The sequence below is a fragment of the Aythya marila genome, assembly GCF_965140915.1.
Source record: "Aythya marila genome assembly, chromosome: 18".
NCBI classification, from domain to species: domain Eukaryota; kingdom Metazoa; phylum Chordata; class Aves; order Anseriformes; family Anatidae; genus Aythya; species Aythya marila.
This window is the reverse complement of record NC_139059.1, coordinates 2,847,402-2,867,395: the sequence shown is the minus strand read 5'-3', so window position 1 is coordinate 2,867,395 and position 19,994 is coordinate 2,847,402. Positions and strand designations below refer to the sequence as shown.

General features: G+C 43.4%; 2 protein-coding genes across 4 annotated transcripts in view; both read left to right on the top strand.

Annotated features, from left to right (window-relative positions):
* GNA13 (G protein subunit alpha 13) overlaps window positions 1-16,424 on the top strand; it is a 29,183-nt gene extending 12,759 nt beyond the window's left edge. Inside the window, exons 3-4 of the mRNA XM_082774824.1 lie at window positions 7,015-7,065; window positions 11,484-16,424. Of these exons, the coding sequence (XP_082630950.1) occupies window positions 7,015-7,065; window positions 11,484-12,056 (624 nt within the window). The 3' untranslated portion in view covers window positions 12,057-16,424. The remainder of the gene's footprint in view (window positions 1-7,014; window positions 7,066-11,483) is intronic.
* Window positions 16,425-19,429: 3,005 nt separating this feature from the next.
* Window positions 19,430-19,994, top strand: part of ARSG (arylsulfatase G) — a 43,977-nt gene continuing 43,412 nt past the window's right edge. For all 3 annotated transcript variants that reach the window (XM_082774640.1, XM_082774639.1, XM_082774638.1), the window contains exon 1: window positions 19,430-19,835. The gene's annotated coding sequence lies outside the window, so the exon portion shown is untranslated. The remainder of the gene's footprint in view (window positions 19,836-19,994) is intronic.

Sequence of the window (19,994 nt, the reverse complement as noted above, 5' to 3'; positions counted from 1 at the left end):
CTGCGTGATGCATTGCTGATTGCTCTGAAAAAAGGCAAACACAACTTGAGCTGCACATAGGAAGTGCTGAAAAGAGGAAATAGGATAGTGCTCTCAGCAGAGGTAGGATGAGCAGTGACGCATTTGTGACGTGCATTGGTGGAGAAAAGAATTGTTTTGTTGCCCCTATAAAAGCAAATGTAGTCTCTATCTGAAACTCTCCAGGTCAGTAGAAAAAAAGAATGCTGAGACTAATCCCAATACGCTTAAGTTTTATCTTGAAAATGGACAGATCAGAACTGAGCTGGCTGTTCTGCTGGTTGAACTGGAGAGAAAGAAGCTAGGAGACCCTAAAATGTCTGATCTTGACATAAGGTATCTGCATTATCCCCTTCTGAGGCTGCTGTTTCATTAATGCTTCCACTGGCAGCAGTGCAGGTTTCAAGCAGTTTGCCCTCCCTTCTTGGGGGGGATGAGTTCAGTGTAGATCAGTTGTTGGATCTGGTTGTACCACAAGGCTGCAATCCTGCTTTTGTGGGCATAAATGGGGGCTGCTTTGGGAAGGAGTGCCAGTTTGTGCTGGTTTTAACATGACTTGGTCCATAATTAACACTTAGAAAAAGGAAACATTTCTCTTCAGGAAATGTTTTCTGTTAGCACATTTTCAAATATTTTGATCGAGGCCTGCAGTTTGGTAAGTAAAAGTACTGCTGCTTATGCTGATGTGTTTCTCTCAGTATCTTAGCACCGTTATAACAAGGCTGTCTTACTGTATAAGCTTACTGTACATTCTGAAACGCTGCTAAGAAAATTGTTCCCTAAACAGAGAGTGGTGTATCAAGCGTCAGAGCAGAGGAATGGCAACTGGGAAACAACTGGTTTCCCCCCAGCCACAGGAGATGCTGGGGGAGTTACTGAAATGTTAATGTAAAATAGGGAAAATACCTGTTTATTTAAAATTCAGTTCCTTGAATAAATAACTACCATGAAAGTGTAGAAGTTTCATCCTTTTCTGTTGACTGAGGCATGCTTGAAAGAGGAACCCTCGTTAGAAAGCACCAGGAGCAGTGAACAATTATTAAGTTGTAGGAACATGGGAGTTGAGAAGGAACCATGATTATTTTAACTCTGAGGCTAGTGAAAGAAACTGAACAAATTTAATGCCTGGACATGAGACTGGGCTCAGCTTTTACTGCTCTAACAATCGATATAATTTTGGATGAGCTGAACATCTTAATTAGGGCTGGATGCATTCGTGGCATGAGTGCACCATCTCCATCATCTGCTGCTTTCATGCAGAGTTCTGAGTATCACTGGTTTTGGGGGAGAGGGCTGTGGTGCTCTTCAGTGCAGATTTCCTGGTGAGAGAGACCTCTCTTTGAGTAAACCATCTCCGTGAACTGCTTCTGGGCTTATTACGGGAATTTCTGAACACTGCTAAAACCTCAAATGCAGCACTATTGATCTGCAGTCAGACTTCTTCTGAGTCAGCAGGGTTTGGGGTGGGGCTCGAAAATAAAGGTTAGAGATCTTTTTTGTTGGATTTGTTGTTAAAGTCCTCAGTCTTTAAGTCTTCAATAGCAAAAACTGTACATAATGGGGTGTAGCTTTTAAGGATTATTAGGGTAAAATGAAGCATTTTAGTGCTCTGGGTCTTTCTACATTCTCTCCTCCTTCAGGCTGCTTTTCCACAGTTACAGGTGGTTTGCTTTCTATGCCAATTTAGGTATATCCATGGCAACTTAAAAACGGTGTAGTTACCTGGTCTTCCTCTAAACTAGGCTTTCTTTCTTTTTTTTTTTTAAAAAAAAAAAGTGCTTTTTGTTGCTGTTATTTTGTTTGTAATAGGAGAGGAAATGTTGGTTGCTCTTTTCCCAGAAATTCAAATAAGGTCAAGAAGAGAAAATGATTGGTTTCTGTAATTCTATTCTAGTAACCAAGCTCTATCTCCTATTAGCATTAAATATCTGATTTACTCTTCCAAATACTTAAGTCTTGTCAACTTAGTGTGCTCCACTGAACTTGCAGCCAAACTGCAGTTTGATAAATTGTGTGTTTATTTAAAGCTTGCGATGACTAAATCTTTATTTGATGCTTTTCCTCTCCCTTCTTTAACTGATAGCTTTTGGGGAAAAAATGTAGTGTCTGTGTTCCCCCAAAGCAACTAGAATTCATGTAGCTATCTTAAGGTGTCATCAAATCATGTTTTGGTTGCTGACATGGGGTTTTCATGGAAACCAAATAAATTGGTGCCACTTCCGGGCTTTAAAAGCAGTGTTCATCTGCTGTACGTTTCACCTAGTTTTCCTCCCCTCCCCAAAATAGTTTGTGGTTACTGTCCAGAATGTCACCACTTAGTGCCTCGAGCAAAGTAATCTCTCTCTGTGCCATGTTTCGTTTATACAAGATTAAGAATCTGCTTTACTTCAGGAGACCACATGAGCACTTGTCCTGTTGGTAAATAACCACTGCTGTGGTCCTCTTCTTGCAGGAAGGTTGTGTTACCCACAACTCGGGTTCCTCAGACAGGCATGAGCAAGGCTGGTTGAAATGAACACAGTGGGAGGGGAAGCTGTAGTTCTAATGTCAATACCTTGATAAGAGCATGATTTAGTTGTGCTTTCTTATAAATCACTTGCGTGTTCGTGATAAAACGACTTGGCTTGACTTCCCTCAGTAAGGATCATAAGACTCTAGGAGGCACACAAGCTGTTTTGATTCAAACCTTTCTGAAAATGGAATAGTTGACAGTTATGAATAAAGTTATTTAACAGTCAACTTCCTGTGGTTTACATGCATTTCTGAATCAGGAGGAGGCTGGAGGGTTGCAGCTGAAATATATATGCCTCGCCTGAACAAAAAAGGGCATCTTTTACCAGCAAAGCGATAGCTTAAAATCCGAGATTCTAATACGGCTTACTTAAATCCTGCTCTGGAGGTAGGAGAGCACAGTTGTCTGACACGGGGAGATGTCTGAAGCTAGCAGAGGCCGGTTGTTTCTGCAGCACATGTTCAGGAAGATGGCTTTGTCGCAGCGCTTGTCGTTTCAAGTTGCTGTACATCAACACGTGCACAAGAAGTGTGTTCAGGCCCGCTACACATGTGACTTTGCTGCTTGTGTTGGCGTCTTTGGGCCTGTGCTCGGAGCTCAGTGGGAGGAAACGAGCAGTGGACAAGTCAGAGGGGCTCGGTGCTGTGGTCCATGTAGCAGAATGGTTGCTGGTAACCTTCAGCCACACCTCGGGAGTTTGCAGTTGAGAGCTGCTGACTGTAAAAATGACTTGAAAGGGCTCACCTGCATTAAAAAAAATAAATTCACCTGGGGCTAATTTAAGACCTTCCCATAACGTGAGTAGCACCATCTATATGATGTAATGTGTTCTGTGAACGTGTTCGTGGCCCTGCATTTCAGGGGCTGTGCTCTAACAGTTGCCTGAAGTCCTGTGTTTAGCTTGGACGAGAAGCTGGGTACCGGAGAGCAGCTGGTCCCTACCTCATGTTTATATCAGGTATCAAATCAGCACGTGGTTTTTTGTTGTTTTTTTTTTCCCCCCTTCACTCCTAATTCTCACAGGAACTTTCTGATACATTTTTTGACCCCTAAAATAGAATTAAAGATGCATTATTTCTGGCTTTGTGACTTGTTAAGGACCTCTGTGTAGAAAGAGGCTCCCGAAGTGAGCTGGCTGCATCGCCATGCCTTAACTAGATTTTTAAATTGGAGTTTGGTGCTTTGTGCTCACAGGAGGTGGGTTTAAAGACAACAGTTATGTACTGGAAAACCCAACTTCTTCAACGGAGAGAGACCTTGCAGTTCTCAAGCTGTTAGTTTTGTTTTTGGGTGGCTCCCCTGTCTCGCGGCTGGGAACGCTGGAGCACCGAGCTGCTGCTGCGGCGGCCACGTGGCAGGGGTAGGACGTGGTCAGCCGCATGGGAGCTACTGGGGCAGAGCGGGGAAACCCGGCTGCTTTTTTTCGAGTCCTGTCAGGTAAAGCAGCTCGCTTACAGTTTGTCTGAAGGGAAATTCTAGAACGTGCCAGGTGGACGTTGAAGCCAACTGCCTAAATACAGCCCATGTCATCAGTTCACCGTGCGAGACCTCGTTCTCTATCTAGTATCAGGACAGTCAAACACCGAAACTGTCTTTGGACCTGCTGTCATACGAGACTGCAAATGGATCATCGTCTTACTCAGCTTTAATTGCTGGTAGTAAATCTTTGCTTGGTTTTCTTTTTTTTTTTTCCTGTGGGTTTCTCTTAATCATTACATAAAACATACAGCTCTCCAACCTCTGCAAAGCTATCTAAAGCCTTGCTTGGTTGCTTTATAGTGCTGCCTTTTTAAAGCTTATTGAAGATGTGTCAAAACCCTTCAGTATTGCAGTAGTGCTCTCTGATAACAATCTGTTAATCGTGGCAGTTTGTCTGTTCAGGAGTGTCAGTGGTTAGCAGCGTTTGGCCTGCAATGTGAAAATGTCCAGGTCAGGGAAAAAATTACCTCAAGTCAAGCCCCTGGCTTGCAGCTGTATGACATGGGGAGTGTCTGGGATAGAGGGAAGAACAGAAGATAAATTTGAAGGTCTTTTGAGTTCCTGATCACATGCAAATTGATAAAAGCCAATGACTGAACAGCTTTTATCCTCAAGGATAATACAGGTCCAGTTTGCTGCTGATGTGGAGGAGGGAAATTGGTCTGTTGCTGCTGCTCTAACCTCACTGTGCTTGCAGCTGATGGCTTTTATAGCTCAGTCTCCTGAGTTTCACACCAGCCACCATGATATTTATCTGCTGTTGACTTTGACCCATGACAGCCTAAGAGCTGTAGCAGTCTTCTCAGCATGTTTTCTCCCCAGTTACTTCACTGATGTTGGATGTGTGCCTCTAGAGCACTACCATTGCTACAGGACAATGTATTTTGTGTGTTTTATGGAAATCCCTTCTTTTGGGAAGCTGCTTCTGTTGCTTTGTGACCTTTCCAGGCAGTGGCTTGCTTGCATGCTTGCTCCAAGCCCTGGGATTCACAGGAGAGGTAGCAAGTTGTGCGTTCCAGCACTGCGGAGTTAATGCTTCTTCAGGGAGTTAGCATTGCTGTAAGTAGCATGCAAAAAGAGCTAGGATTAAAATATGTGTATGCACACACACAGCCCTACAGCCTCTGAGGCCCAGGTATTCTAGAATGAATGCCTCCACTTAACGAGTCTGAAATCTGGCCAATTCGTACTTACTCATGTGGGGGAGGAGGGTTCTCGGCTCCGACTAGAACCTAAACAAGAAATTAAATCTGACCTTAACTTTTATTTTGCCTTAACATTCACCTGAAGACGGTGGTTTTAGTACTTGGAAGGCCTGAATTCTGACCCTGCTACTCCTGTTAAGGAAGCTCTAAGCAGAAGTACTCCTGATAGATTTGTGCATCAAGCTTGTGTTTTTGTTGCCTGTGGAACAGGAAAGCGCTTCCACCTATGCTTTCTTTACAGGACTGAGACCAGAACTGATTTCTGAAGTGCTGGAAAAGATGTAGGTATAAAGTGCTCAGTGCAGTCATGGCAAGTGATTGCTGCTGTGCCCCAGCAGTCTGGCCTGTGTTACCACTGCAGCTCATCACTGTAGAGAGAATCGGTCATGTAAGTCAAAATGGAAAGTAGAATAAAGTAGTAGATAGCTGATGGACTCTGTTCCTGCAGGTGTGTCGAGCACAAGGCACATTTCAGCCTTGTCTAGATAAAGGTTGGTGTTCAGAGTGCACGGTAAAGGTGCAGTAGCTGCCTGCACGAAGTGACTCTTGAATCACCTGCAAACCTTGCAAAGGGGCATGGCTCAGGTGTGTGCCAGAACCCTTCCTGTGCTGTTACTTTACCCTAGCCTGGCACTGCTGCTTAGATGACAGACTGAGATTCGATAGTCTTCCTAGATAAATCTGGCAAGTTCAAGTGAGGGGGAAATCATGACTGAGGTGTGACTGCTGTCCTAGTTCACTTGTCTGGCTTGGGGGTAGCTGCCCTGGTGTTGGATACTTGGTGGGTTTGTCATCGATGGAACACGGTCAGAATTCCTGCTCTGCATCCACAGAGTGCGAGCACAGATGGTTCCCTTTGAGTATTAATAACAAGCAAGTGACGTTACAGCTTGGTTAGCAAGAGTTTCCAAAAGGAATCACGTTTCTGCTTCTGTCATGAAGCTGAGAATCCTTAGAAGGTGGTACTTTGCTTTGCGATGATCTTAATTGGTGTATTTTGCCTGTTGCAGTTGAACTCAGGTCCAGCAGCATCCCTGTAAGGGTTCTTCCTTAATGTCAGCACCCTAACAGAGGCCTGGAGGGCTGCCTACAGTCAGGGTTACAAACACAAGCTTTAGTTGTGCATTTCTGGAGGCATTAAGAACCGACCTTACTACGTGCAAGGTCAATGATGGCTTGATTTGGAAGGTAGGCCGTGTGGTAGGTTTGTTAACACGCAGTATTGCTGCGTGGAGGGAGCTCTGATTGCTAATCCCAAGGAAGGGGTTCTTGTCCTACTTGGTTTTTGACGTGAAAGTTCACCAAAATGCTTCAACTGCTGTGGTTTCTCTTCTGCCCATCATCTGTTGTGTGCAGGGGGAGTACCTGTATGAATGGGACCTTAAGGCAATGCAGTTATAAATTAACTTATCTCCCATGATTAATCCTTGCCTCTGAGTGCCTGTATGTGCAGACTCTTCAAAGGGCTGGAAGAATTGAATGAGTCTTTTCATAATGAAGGCGTGGTTGCTTCTTTGGTAGTCCCTATGAATAACACAGTAGGATTTACCTAGCGATTCTAAACTTGGAAAGAATTTAACTACCATCACTGTGGCAGCCTATGCTTTATAAAGCTTAAATATTAACTGGCCTCAAATAACTTCAATTGTGCACTTAGGATTGCTTTTTAAGAGAAAAAAAAAAAAAAAGTATTTAAAGCTTCCAGCAGTTTAGATTCAGGTGAACTAACAGGACTTCAGAATATAAACCACTAGAATCAAGTGTTCTGCTTACTAACTAACCTTTCGCTTTGTTTTCTAGGGGGAATCTGTAAAATACTTTTTGGACAATTTGGATAAACTTGGAGAACAAGTAAGTTTGTGTTTTTTTTCCATTTGTGAGTTTTAATTGGTCTTTAATCTCTGGATTTTAAGTAGATGAAATGTAATTTTGTGTCTACTCCAGTAACTTTAGCTGACTTTGCCTGTCCCATTATCTCAGCAGATCATCAGTGATGCGTCAGAAACACAGGGCGTTGTGAGGGCCAAGTGTCTTTGGCAATAGAATTTCTATGGAAATTGAACAAAAAGCAAGTTACAGATGTTTGTCCAGTCAGAGAATTGTTAAAGTGGCATTGCAGCATGCATTGATATCCAAAAATGGTTGTTGTTTTATTTTTGAATACCCACTTGTAAACACGAAGCTAAATCAGCATACAAATCGGGGTACCTTTCTGTAGTTAGAGTCAACAGATTTCCTATGGAATAAAATGTTTTTTCTCTGGGGAAAAAGCCGAAACTTCTGTAGAATACTTCTAGATAAAGTGCTGGTTACTGCTTCAATGATGAAGCTGTGTGCCAATAGTCATTAGTCTTGTATTGCAGAAACAGCATGTGAAAAATTGCCTTTAAAAGGGGATGGCAGCTTGAACTCCATGGGGAGGTGGTTTCTCCATGGTCATTTCCAGCTGATGGGTAACAAATAATGAAGGGATCCAAACCACTTCAAATAAGTAAAATTAAGCATGATGTAACAGGATTCTTTTTCTCTTCAGCAGATAAATAAATTTTGAGCCAGCCAGTTCAAAGCAGACAAGCAGTATTTTTTCTAAATAGAGCACTGGTGATCATCTTATTGAGTCCATGCTCTTCCCAGGTATCTTGCTTGAACTCCAGCACTCTTTGAATTTTTATTGGTCTTGAGTTACAAGAGAATATAAAAACTGCATTCACTTTTAACATACTACTTAAATTACCATTACTGGTGGGTTTCTCATAGCCTCTGAATCCAACGCCACTCTAATTTCAAAGATTTTTTTCCCCGCATATTTGTGCACACTTGGGTGTGGATCTTTGCAGCTTCTCATTCAGAGAAGAATCCTGTACTAGAAACTTTGATCTGTCCTTTGATTAAAGCATAAAACTAGAGGTCAGTAGTTTGAAGGACAAAAAATCTATGTAGGTATGTGTGCACACAAATTGTAGCTCTGATACTGTTGTGGGAGTGCTGAGCTCTGAATTACAGCATTCCCAATTTAAAGTTAGACCAAATGCTACTGAGACACAAAGGATTCTTCAAGATCTGATTCAAAAATGTTAGGTCTTTGTGGAAAAAGCGCTAGCTACGTTTTGTTACTGAGAGTGAAAGATTTGATAGCTTCTTCTGGTTTGTTCTTATCTATATGCAAGATTTGTCTAATGATTGTTTCTTCAAACTGTATTAATGTAAGTATTTTACTGTTCTTATCTGATAAGCGGATACAACTAGGCTGGCCTGCAACTAAATTGCTTATAAACAGACAGACCTCCAATTCATGCGCCTCTTGCCAAAAAGGAGCTCCCGTGCCTCATGCCAAAAAGGGAGCTGCTGATAAGAGCACATAGGGAAAAGAACTCACTGTTCAGATCTAATCAGCTCAGCAGAGTAAGAGTGGCTGGGGTCGGCTGGATTCCTTGCAACTCCTTGTGAGTTCCGCTGCCAGGGCAGGCTACACTTACTCAAAGTATCTCATAACAAGACATCGGTTTCCATGGTGTGGCTGGATCTTACTCATACCTTAAATGCCAATTTTAACTGGGCAAACAGTGATGTGATAGCTGAAATAGCTACCCGATAACCAAAAGTTCTCCTTTTGAAGAAAGCAGACCATAGTGAATTTGAGGAGGACAACAATTTGGGAAGAAAGTGAAAGGTAGAAAAGAAGCTGAAGTCACTTTTAGGGGTCAGTGTCAGTCTGAATCCCTGGGAAGAGCTGATGCTTGTGGACAAGCTGAGCTGCACAGAAAGGAGGAAAAAAGGTGACAAAACAGTCAACATAAGTGGGAAAAGTATAGAAAAGTAGAGAGGATTGAGATGCTTGCAGGACAAGTACAAATTAACATTGGAGAGACACTGAAAGGACATGGAAAATAATCCTAGGTGCTGGCCCAGGACTTACCTAGTGCTGCAGGCTTCAGACACAGAGCATGGGATCAGCAGTGAGCAAAGGGCTGTATCTGAACTGCTGTAGGAGCAAGCTGCTAGTATCCAAAGGATCTCTGCACGAGGGAGTAAAGAACAGGATCATCATTCAAAAAGAGCATTAAAGGGCTGGGAGATCTCTTTTGGAGCTGTTGTTTTTAGCCTCCAGTAGCCAAATGATGTCTCTACACCAAGCACTTGACTTCCAGTGCACTCATTTGCAGCCTGTTACATCAGAGTAGCCAATTATCAAGGATAAAACGTGGTAGGTTTTCTTCTGTGCATGTAGAAGTTGAAAGCACTTGAAAATGTTTTAGTTGTGGTTGCAAGTGTAGAAGGAATTTTAAATGAATAATGATGCTCAAGAGGGAATTTGTCAGGAATTCTGGGATAAGCTTTTTTTCTTGAAAGCTTTACTGAATAAATGGCCAGGGCTGGCTCCCAGAAGAGTCTGCTTTGTCCTCATTCCAGTAGTGAAGACTATGTATATGGCTCTTCCTATTTGATTTTATTCATTTATTTACTTTAAGGATAGCAGTCACTCCTGAACTTCCCTAAGGCTTTCTGGTTTTGTTCTGAGACCTTGTGACCGACTTCCTGAATAAAAAATACATGTTTGTAAGATGGAAATAAGCGTTGAACCTGCAACATTTCTCTTCCCAAAGTGTTTACAGTCAACTTTACTCAAAATATCCTTCCAAGCACCCAGTGCCATTTGATAGTCATTGCTCTGTTTAGTCACAGGAGGGCTGAGGTTGGAACGGACCTCTGGAGATCAACCAGTCCAGCCCCCTGCCAAGCAGGGTCACTAGAGCACGTTGCACAAGATATTCCTCTGGTAGCCCACAGGATTCCTCTTGTTGGTCTCCCTAACAGTTTTTGGTTGCAAAGACCCAAAATAAACCTAACAAATATCAAAAATCTCACTACCCTTTATATTTGCTTCTTTTTTTTGTCAGAAGAGGATGGAAGTATGTCTGGTGCTCATTTTGAGGAGAAGTTGGTGCTGCTTTACAGTTGAACTGCCTATAGATTTGGGTGGTGCAGGCTCGAGATGTGTATTAGATGGACAGCAAAAAGTGCAGGGTGGGGAGCCTGAGCTTCGGAGAACTGCTCTGTGATTGCAAGCCGTGATAAAAATACGGGGCTTAGTCCTGGGCAGCTCCAAATAAAGACTCAGGAGTTCAAACAAAACAGCCCAGCTAGTTTCACTTTCGAGCTTACATAGTAAAGGAACTTGATCCTTGAATTTTTGGAGCATTACACTTCCCTTATGATTTTTAAGTTGCTTTCTTAAGGCTGTGGGTCACATTTTTCGAGCTCCCTTAAATTTGGAATACCGGTATTCAAATTACCGTGTAGTTTGCCTCCTGCCCCCAGCTCCCAGGTTAGTAGTTGAATCAGCCTTTGTGGGCTATTGTCTTACACATCTTCATAAAAGCTTCAGGCTTGGTAGCTGGCAGTGCCAAAGGAAGGCCACAGATCATTCACTAAGAAGAGAGTAAAGATCCGGCTCCGAAACCCAAATCACTCCCTCTGAAGCTATGAGAAATGCTGGAAAAATGTAAGGAAGAGTTTCAGTAAGAAGGGAACAAGAAAGCTGTAGGCTTCGGCACCAACCAGCTGTTATAGGTGCACTTCTTAAATAGCACAAGGCTTGGGCCATATGGAAGAATGTAATTCTTAGAGTGAAGAAATCCCCAGGATGAGTCTTGATTTTTTCATGCCATCAAAAGCTGACTAATAAGAATTTGGCTTTTCGTAAGCATCTGCTGACAATGATTGTGTAAAAACTGCAGGAACTCGAACAGCCCCTGCTTAAACAGCTCTTTTTTTGAGGCAGCTGTGCAGTATGCAGGAGAACATGGGGCAAATTGAGTGCCCACAGTTAAAATAGGATAATACCACGGGTATTGGTTTGAGAAACCTGTGTGAGACCCCATTTGCTGCATTCTGGTGTTGGTGCCAAGCTTGTCCCCCAGATTTATGGGAAGATGAATGAAGCAGAAAGAATCCAGAATGAGGGGAACTGGCGCAAGGAGCTGCTGGGACACCTTTCAGGGTTGTTCAGGGAAGCTTGTCATGTGGCGAATGGAAAGCTTCAGTTCTCTGCAGGTAGCAAATGTTTGGATTTAACATGGGGTGGGTTTCCTGCTTTAGACTCTAGATCTTTACAAAATGCTTGGGTTGGAATAGAAATATACATACGTGTGTGCGTTTGTTCAAAAACTCACGCTGTTCCCCTGCAAGCTTGCTCTTGATTGCAGGTCAGCTGCGATCATCATGCCTGTGCCTTGTGTCCTAATCACCAAACTCCTTTATTTTTTTAGGATTACCTTCCCTCACAGCAAGACATCCTGCTGGCACGAAGACCCACAAAAGGGATTCATGAGTACGACTTTGAAATAAAAAATGTTCCTTTCAAAATGGTTGATGTAGGTGGCCAAAGGTCAGAACGGAAACGGTGGTTTGAATGCTTCGACAGCGTCACATCGATACTCTTCCTCGTGTCCTCAAGTGAGTTTGACCAAGTGCTTATGGAGGATCGGCAAACGAATCGCCTCACGGAGTCCCTGAACATTTTTGAAACAATAGTCAATAACCGGGTTTTCAGCAACGTCTCCATCATTCTCTTCTTAAATAAGACGGACTTGCTTGAGGAAAAAGTACAAAAAGTGAGCATCAAAGACTATTTTCCAGAATTTGAAGGGGATCCCCACTGCTTAACAGATGTCCAAAAATTCCTGGTGGATTGTTTTCGTACCAAACGCCGGGACCAGCAGCAGAAGCCCCTCTACCACCACTTCACCACTGCTATTAACACAGAAAACATCCGGCTAGTTTTCCGTGATGTCAAGGATACCATCCTTCACGACAACCTCAAGCAGCTTATGCTACAGTGATGTGCAAAGAGACATTTTTATTTGAGTAACTATTGTGTGTTTTTTTTTAACTAGGAGTTTACAGCAGGAATAGAGAAATTCAGATCCTGTCAGACTTCTTGATATGTGGCTAAAAGCTGCTGCTGAACACATTATTGCCAATTTCTGCAGTAATTCAGGCTTAATCTCTACCAGTGTAGCTTCAAGTTGACTCAAGTTGTAATTTCATAGCAGACCTATGTCTAAGTTACCTGTAAAGTGATTAAATTTGACCTTTTGAGAAGAAAATGTACATTATCCTAGAAAATTCATTCCACCTTCAGAATTCCAAGCCCAAACTTGAGTGAAATCGTTGCAATTGTTAAGCTTTGGCAGTAATTTTTGGGGGGAGAAAACTTTTCACATTTGACTTCATAACGAAGACTGTGATACTGTAGCTGACTTACGATTTCTCAGGTCTGTTGTTGGCTAGAAAACCCACAAATCCCTTGCTGGAATCGTGTATTTGAAGCTAGAATTCCTGGGTGTAACGTACTTCCTATTCAAGTATAAATCTTTGCATGGGGTTTGACTAGGATACGCTTTAAAAATACTTAGGTTGGGAACTACAGACATCTGGCAGGAAGTACCCGTGCAGGCAGCAGTCCCGAGACGAGGGATCAGCGAAAGGCACAGCACACTGCTCCACTCCTTCGCAGCGTAAGTACTCCACGTCTCAGAGCCATGGCGAAGCACAGAGCACTATGAGATGGTCCTCCTGAAATTCGGATGTGGGAAGGGGGAGCAAGCTAAACTTGTATTTCTGATCTTCACGAGCCAGATGTTACGTGCAGGTACCTTACCGTTCTTGAAGCGCTTCAATATATCGCTGGGTTATCGTAGTGTGCCTCCTCTCAGTCGGTAAGCATCTGGTGATGGATGGAAGTACTCGCAGACCTAAGTGCCTCCTTGTGTTCTGTCCTCCTACAGCAGTTTCAGTGGCCTTATGAGCGTTTGTGTTCCCAGCAGAGGCCTTGTGTAGCTGACACCGTGAAGATGAATGTTTTTTTTAAAGGGAAAAACCAACATATCGCAGCAGAACGTGCTTCAGCTGATGAGGTTCTTTGGGAGACTTCCCAAATGGGGTCTACCAGTCCGAAGTGTACTTGAGCCAAATCCGTTGCACAGCATACTCCCGAGTGCTGGCTGTGACTAATAATACTTTACCAAAAGTTCCATTTCAAATTTTTTTTGGGGGGTGGGGGTACCGTTGCCATATGATTACAAAATAAGAAAATGCTTCTTGCCCAGAAATCCTCATGCAGCATGCATCTGAGTGAGCTCGCCAAGGTGCCAATGTGTTTTTAAGTAGTGCCGCTACCAAGTCTCCCCCAGGCTGTAGCTTTAGTCTGTTCAGCTTGCCACTGGCAAATTCCTGTGGATTGTGATGCTGGCCAATGTTTCCTTCAAGGAGTATTTATTAACATGGCACGTGGGTGGCGAGAGGAGTGACGTGATAATCCTCACTGCTTGGAGCAGTGTCCCTGCAGCTGTGAGCACGTTAGGACATAGGAAAACTGCCCATCGCCTGAACTTAGCCTTTCCTCGCTGTGACTGTAAGTTGTGTTAACATCTCTGGACCTCATTCTCCTGCCCGTAGAAGTGGAATGGTGTGTTTTAATTTAGTTAAGTGCTTTGAAAGACCTCTATTTTTTTATATCATCCAAGGAGTAGTCATAGATTAGTCTGCAGTGTCTGCGGTGAGGCACTATTTTGGGAGGAAAGGGTTCTGAAAGGAGCTTTGGAGAAGTCAGTGCGTAATCCTCTCAAGGAAGTCAGTGCAGCACTGATGTCAAGAGGATTAATACAATCTTTAGATGGGGATATTTAATGGAGATTTTGCCTCCGTAGCAGGCATGAATATGATTACTTTGGGTTTTGTCTTCAGTTCATATGTCAGCAATTCAAGAGGGGTGAACTAAAGGCCTTTAAATACCCTCTGTAGCCCTTTTTGAAGGATTGGGCAACGTGCACGTAATGAGGGTCCAAAAGTTCTCCCTTTTCCTCCCTGGGGAAGGATTACAGGTTGATCTGGCTGAGCTCTAGGTGCTGTGTGAGCAGGCAACAAACCTCTGTCCAGTAGCCTCCGAGTGTGTAACAAAGTCCATTGTTTGCAAGCAGAAGTTGAACAAACCCACACCCTTGGAGTGAGGGCAATTAACCATTGGAACAAATCAACAGGAGGAGTAAGAGACTTTTTTCTTTCCACTGCTGACAGTCGTTTGAACAAGTTTCTTTTGAAAAGAGACTTAAGTCTGCTCTAATTAAAATAATTAATTTGGAGAGGGTCTGTAGTACGTGTTTTGCAGGACGTCAGACTTGATGATTAAAGACTGGGTATTGGATGATGATGAATACTACCAGGAATCAGTCTAAAATCAGTTTTATGTGAAGTGTTGATGAATTTTTGTCTAGGGACCTGTTAATTTACTTAAAGATCCTCAGAACTGATGTCAGTCTAAGGATGTAATCAGTATCACCAAGGCACTGGACACTTCTGGTATTAGCTAAAGTAGGAAAAATACTCAGCAGGCTTCTCCCTGAACCAACACCAAAAAATAAACCCAACCCCTCCCTGTTTTTAATCCTTTCAGATCATTTTCCCTGTGAACACCGGGGCCTGCGAGGTAGCGAGGGGGGCCCAGCAATGCTGGGTCACTTCTGCCAAAGTCGGCCCTGGGAGATAAAAGCACTATGTGAATCTCAGGCAGCAATGAATTAATTTTAATGAACTTACTGAATCAAATCACTTGCCTTTCCCACTCCCACTTCTTTCCAGGGAGTGAGGCAAGCAGCCTTGCTGTAACTGTTTACATGGTTCCTAGGTTAACGTGCTGGGTAAACAACGTGAATCAACATCGGGCTTCTCTGTCTCCAAACTCACTATTCATTAGCTACCTGAAAAGAAGCACATCACGTACTGTTGTCTGTCTTTTTGATTTCATTCTAAATATAACTCCTTCATAGCGGGATTTAATTTTGGTACAAGAGCTGAAGGGCTGATGTTGTTGAGCAGACTGATTTTATTTTTCTGAAGCTTGAGGCAAGCGAACAAGTCACACGTGGCTGGTAAGAGTCACGCTCGTTAGCGGCAGCCAGTCTGCGGTACGGAGGCAGGAGATGTTTCCAGTGAAGGTGGGGAAGCAAGGTTCACAAAACTTTATACCACTGTCTTGTCCAGTCCTCCTGTAGGTGAAGGTGAAATCGGTGTTTTTGGGACTGTTCCCGGCTGCGGTGTGTTCAGCTGCGTTGTCTGATACCTTCAAACTGTGGCTGTTCATCAGGGCTTTAAAAATTTGTACTTTTTTATGTCTTGTATGTGGGAGCATAAGCCATCAGCTTGTGTAAGACTTAAAGCTTTCTTTTGGAATACCCACTGATTAAAAAAAAATAATAATAAAAAAAAAAAGATAAAAGGTGGGTTCATTGATCTCAATGGCTGTATATTGGACTCGTTTGTCTAGTAAGTGGCTTTAAATTCTGCCCATCAGAATTATCCTCGCAAATTGTTCAGATGAGGTGAGTGTTTCAAGCTTCGTGACACTTGGCTAATAATAGTATTTATGATCAGTTCCGGAGAGCTTATCAAACTGCTTCTGCTCGTCGTGTTTAGAAGCAACTCACTGCTTAAAGACTGAGAACTGTACGCGTTTGATGTGGCCGTTGCCATCAGGAGACTCCTCTAGCTGTTTCTCTTCAAGGTTGATTGCAAATTGTTCATTTTCCGCCAGTAACGTTTCCTGTTCCAGATCGGAAGCTTCATGCCATACCAAATTGTCCACAAGTGAACTTTACAGGTCTTGTCTGTTTGATGGTACCATTAATTAACATAGTTGTTTTTTAATTACACAGCATTGCAATACAGTGCCATTTTGCAATTTCTTTGCATTGTACTTGAAAATGAATTGCAGACTATTTAAAACCGCTTTCCTGCGCTTCCAGTAGCAGTGAGAGCTTACCTTACGTGAAGCCTTTATGTAAAAATATATTTTGTAACAACCTCATAGATCTTTAACAAAACCAAGATTTGTATTAGCTTTGTATAAATGTTTGTGGCTTACACTTTTATATGTTTAACTTTTTATAAACTTTCCAGGGACTACTTTTTATTGTAAATTTTTTTTTCTCCTTGCTTTAGTTTAAGATTGGCAATAAGTTATTTCTAAGGGATGGCTTAGAAGAAAAAGCATCGCTTCCTTTTTATAAAACGGTTAAATCAATTAGTTTAAAACCTCTTCCATTTGCTTGTACATCGCTCTGTACATACTCTCCAAAAGTGTTGCCTTTCAGCTATTAATATTTGCCTTGTGTACAAAAATTACTGACAATGAATAAACATATACAGCCTCATACTGGTATGATGAAATCATTTTTTGGATTTGTCCTCAATGTGTGGAGGCTTTCAGCTGATTTCTCTGTTATGTTTCAGCCACGTCTTGTGTTTCAAACAAAGGAAGTACCCGTGGAGGTCTCTGGTCCCCAGCAAGCTCTTTGCTAAGAGAGCTCGTGCTGATTCCTGATTGCTTTTCCTACAGTAAAAGTGAATTTGCTGAAGTTGCGTTTGGCAACCAGTTTGGTACTCAATATTTAAAATATTGATGACGCTTGTGTGTGTCAGTGTGGGTGGCAAGCCTCTGTATAAATCATGTATCTCGGTATTGCAGAGTTAGGCTCTTCTTTAATTATTTTTAGCTGTTTTCTGAATAAGCCAGCCTCAGCCTCCTCCAGAAACGGTTCGCTGGCTGTTCTGCAGCAAAACAGTGATTTCTCCTTGTCAGCCTTCATAGGCCTGAGATTTGCCTGGCGTGCTGTGAACATGAAATCTCTGAAAACACTCAGAGCAAGTCATGCTGATGTATACGGGTAGTTCTTCATACGAATATTTGTCCCGATAATGGTAATACATAAGCTGTAAAAGTTCTTGGGTCTATGTAAATCTTCTGTGGATTAACAGGAACCTGCGTTCTCCTCCATACCTTCTGCACTGTGAAGAGCAGAATTCATGTATGGCAAGGAGACACCTCAGCTCTCTGAAACCAAGCGAGAAAACCCTGAAATATGACCGGAAACTTTACCCTGCTTTGCAGTGCAGTTTTGATTCTGGGTCTCGCCGGTTCCTATAGCAGTTGTTTCTGAAGAACTCCAGCCCTATCACTCGATCACTTCCCTGCACCAAAATCATTTTAGCAAATGAACGGCATCGGTGGTGGTGCTCTGGCTTTGAAAATCAATCCAGGTTTGCTTGAAAGCTTGTTTTCTTACATACCGTGTTTCCTGAGATGCAGTCAGCTACCTGAGGAATAAAACATCCAGAACTTACCAGATATTTAGAAAATAAATCCAGTGTTACAAGAGTAATTGTTCAAGGTTCATGTAGGCTTCTAGTTAAGGACTGGGTGAATAAAGCTGTCATTAGGAATGCCTTTTCCTTATTGCCTGGGAGGGCCTTCTGAGGATTCATTGAGTGCTGGTCATGTAAAATGACTTTTCTGAAATATGCATGCTCTCGGTGATTGAAAATAAGCTCCTTTAGCAGAACCTGGTTAGTAATGTTGTTCTTTTCAGCAGGAACTTGTGAATTCTGGTAACCTCACAGCACTGAGGGACCTGTAGCTGACAGTGCAAGGAGAGCCAGAGGAGGGGCAGGGAAGGACTTACTGGATTTCTGAGCAAGTGGAAATTTCTTCACTTTCATCAAGCTCTTGATTTAACAAAACACCTAATTGCACACGCTAGTGAAAGTAGGTTGGGTTTTTGAGCCTCTTCCTTCCTGTTAAAGCAACTCGGTGATTACACAATAACTGCCATAAGGGAACAAAAATCAAGAGAAGTTCTGCTGCGAAAGCTCCCTGCTGCCCGGGCTGGGCATGGCCACGGTTCAGAGCTGACCTTGGGTCCTGCTCCTGGTGGGGACCTGGTGGGTTGTGCTCAGCTCTGGGGCCGCTGAAGGGCTGAGTGCTGGGGGAGCAGCTGCCAGGGGACAGCTTGTCAGGGGGTAGGGGTGGAAATCAGACAAGATGTCTTTGGTGCAGGATTTTTTCCTTGAAAAAAAAAATGTAATTGCATCAAGTTACTTCTGGATGTCCTACCTAAGGCATTGCTCAGGTGTTTTCTACACAAGATGTTTGTACCATATGTGAAATTAGTAAAAGTCCAGATAGCCAAAGTCCCACAAGGTCCTGCAGGAGTGTTTTTTGTGGGTGGGTTTTTTTGTGCCTAATTTCAGATAATATTGGATTCTTTTGTTCTTTCTTCCCGTGTGCTTTTATGCACACTGAAAAATGAGGGACAAAACATTTGTTCTTGCTGGAGTTCAACTCCTGTGACTAGCAGCTGCCTGGGCTCTCTGATTCCTGCTTGCTAAAGCCAAAAGAAAAGCTCTCACAAGACCGCAGAGCGAGCCTCGTGCTCCGGCCTGTGAAAACTGCTGCGGCGGAGCCCGAATCCTTACACTTGAGTTCAGTAAACAAGTTGCGATGACTCGGAGATAAGGAATCAAAACATCCAGCAGAAACAAGCTGCGCGCTCGGCCGGGAGGAGCAGTCGCCGCCCATGCATGGAGCCGGAGGCGCTCGGGGCCAAGCAACCGCGCGGCGGAGGAAGTGGAGCGGTTTGATCAACAGCTGAGCCCTCGGCCTAGGAACGGGAGCTCGCTGTCAGCCGTTCCGAGCTCTGCTTCAGCACAACCTCCAGTTTGGGGCTTGGAAGATTAAAATTCAGAGGATACCACCTCTAAGCCCCAGGCTGTCCCCAGCAAGTTGTGTGTTTGCTGCCCTACGGGCAGCGAGGGCTGCAGGGCACCGGAGGGTAAGGTAGGAATGTGTTTGTCAGCAGGCACAGGATGTGCATAAACCTAATTTCTCTGGCTGGAGGGTTTAAAATGTGATGCAACAGGGCCCAGTAATATGATGCTGATCAGCACAAACTGATTTTGTTTCGTTTAGGACTCAGGAGGAAGCCTAAGAGTCTGTGGACCCATCAGAAGTGAACCCCCCCTTTGGATTCCAGCGTTGAGCAGAGTGGATCTTGTGTCTGGCCAGCACAGAAGATGCTCACTGTCTTCGTGGGCCCCTTCCTGTTGAAGTTTTGCTTACAGCCAAACTCCTGCTCGATTCCCATTTCTCCAATCCAGCACTGGACTAAACTTCTGATGTCTCTGAGCCATGTTACAGGCTCTGCCCTGCGTTCGCTGTCTTACGCTGCCTGCAGCCTGGAAGACAGTTAACTTTATGTAAAAGAAAGCCACCCCTTTATCAGATTCAAAGGGGAAGCAGTAGTGGAGAAAAGGGTGTGCGTTTTACCTTGAAAAGTCCCCCCCCAGACTCGTGTGCTGTGTTCCATACACGACCTATACCACACAAGTGATGTTTGTGGCATGACACCAGCCCCAAACAATTTATCTCTAGCAACTCACCACATCAGGCTGTGAAGTCAGTGAGCACTTCCACAATTAGTATGTGTGATCAGTGCCCCTGACAGGAGGTTCAACTCTGTACCCGCAGCCTTTGGTTGGGAGTTGTTGTTTTAAGCTTTTATAGAAAGAAAAGGCAGTATCCGTAAACGATACAGATCTTTGTGTGGTTGCCTAGGCATAATGTTTTGCACAGTTTCTGTACGATCTTGAGTCTCTTACATTAATCCAAACCTAATCACGGAAGCAGCTACGAATTGATGGCCGTTCCTGGTGAAACCTCTCTTTTTCCCCGAAGAAAAAGAAAACAAGCAAACAGAACCTTCAAAGAAACCAGCATTTTCAAAGAGGTAAGATCAGGATTTGCATGGGAGCAAGTTGAGCGAGCCTTCAGCGGCGACAGCCTTCTTAGCTCATGTCTGGCATTTGCTAAAAATTGCCTAGAATTAAGGAGAAAACTTCCTCTTATTCATGCAGCAGACCCAAGCAGACTGTTCTTCCCTCACCTC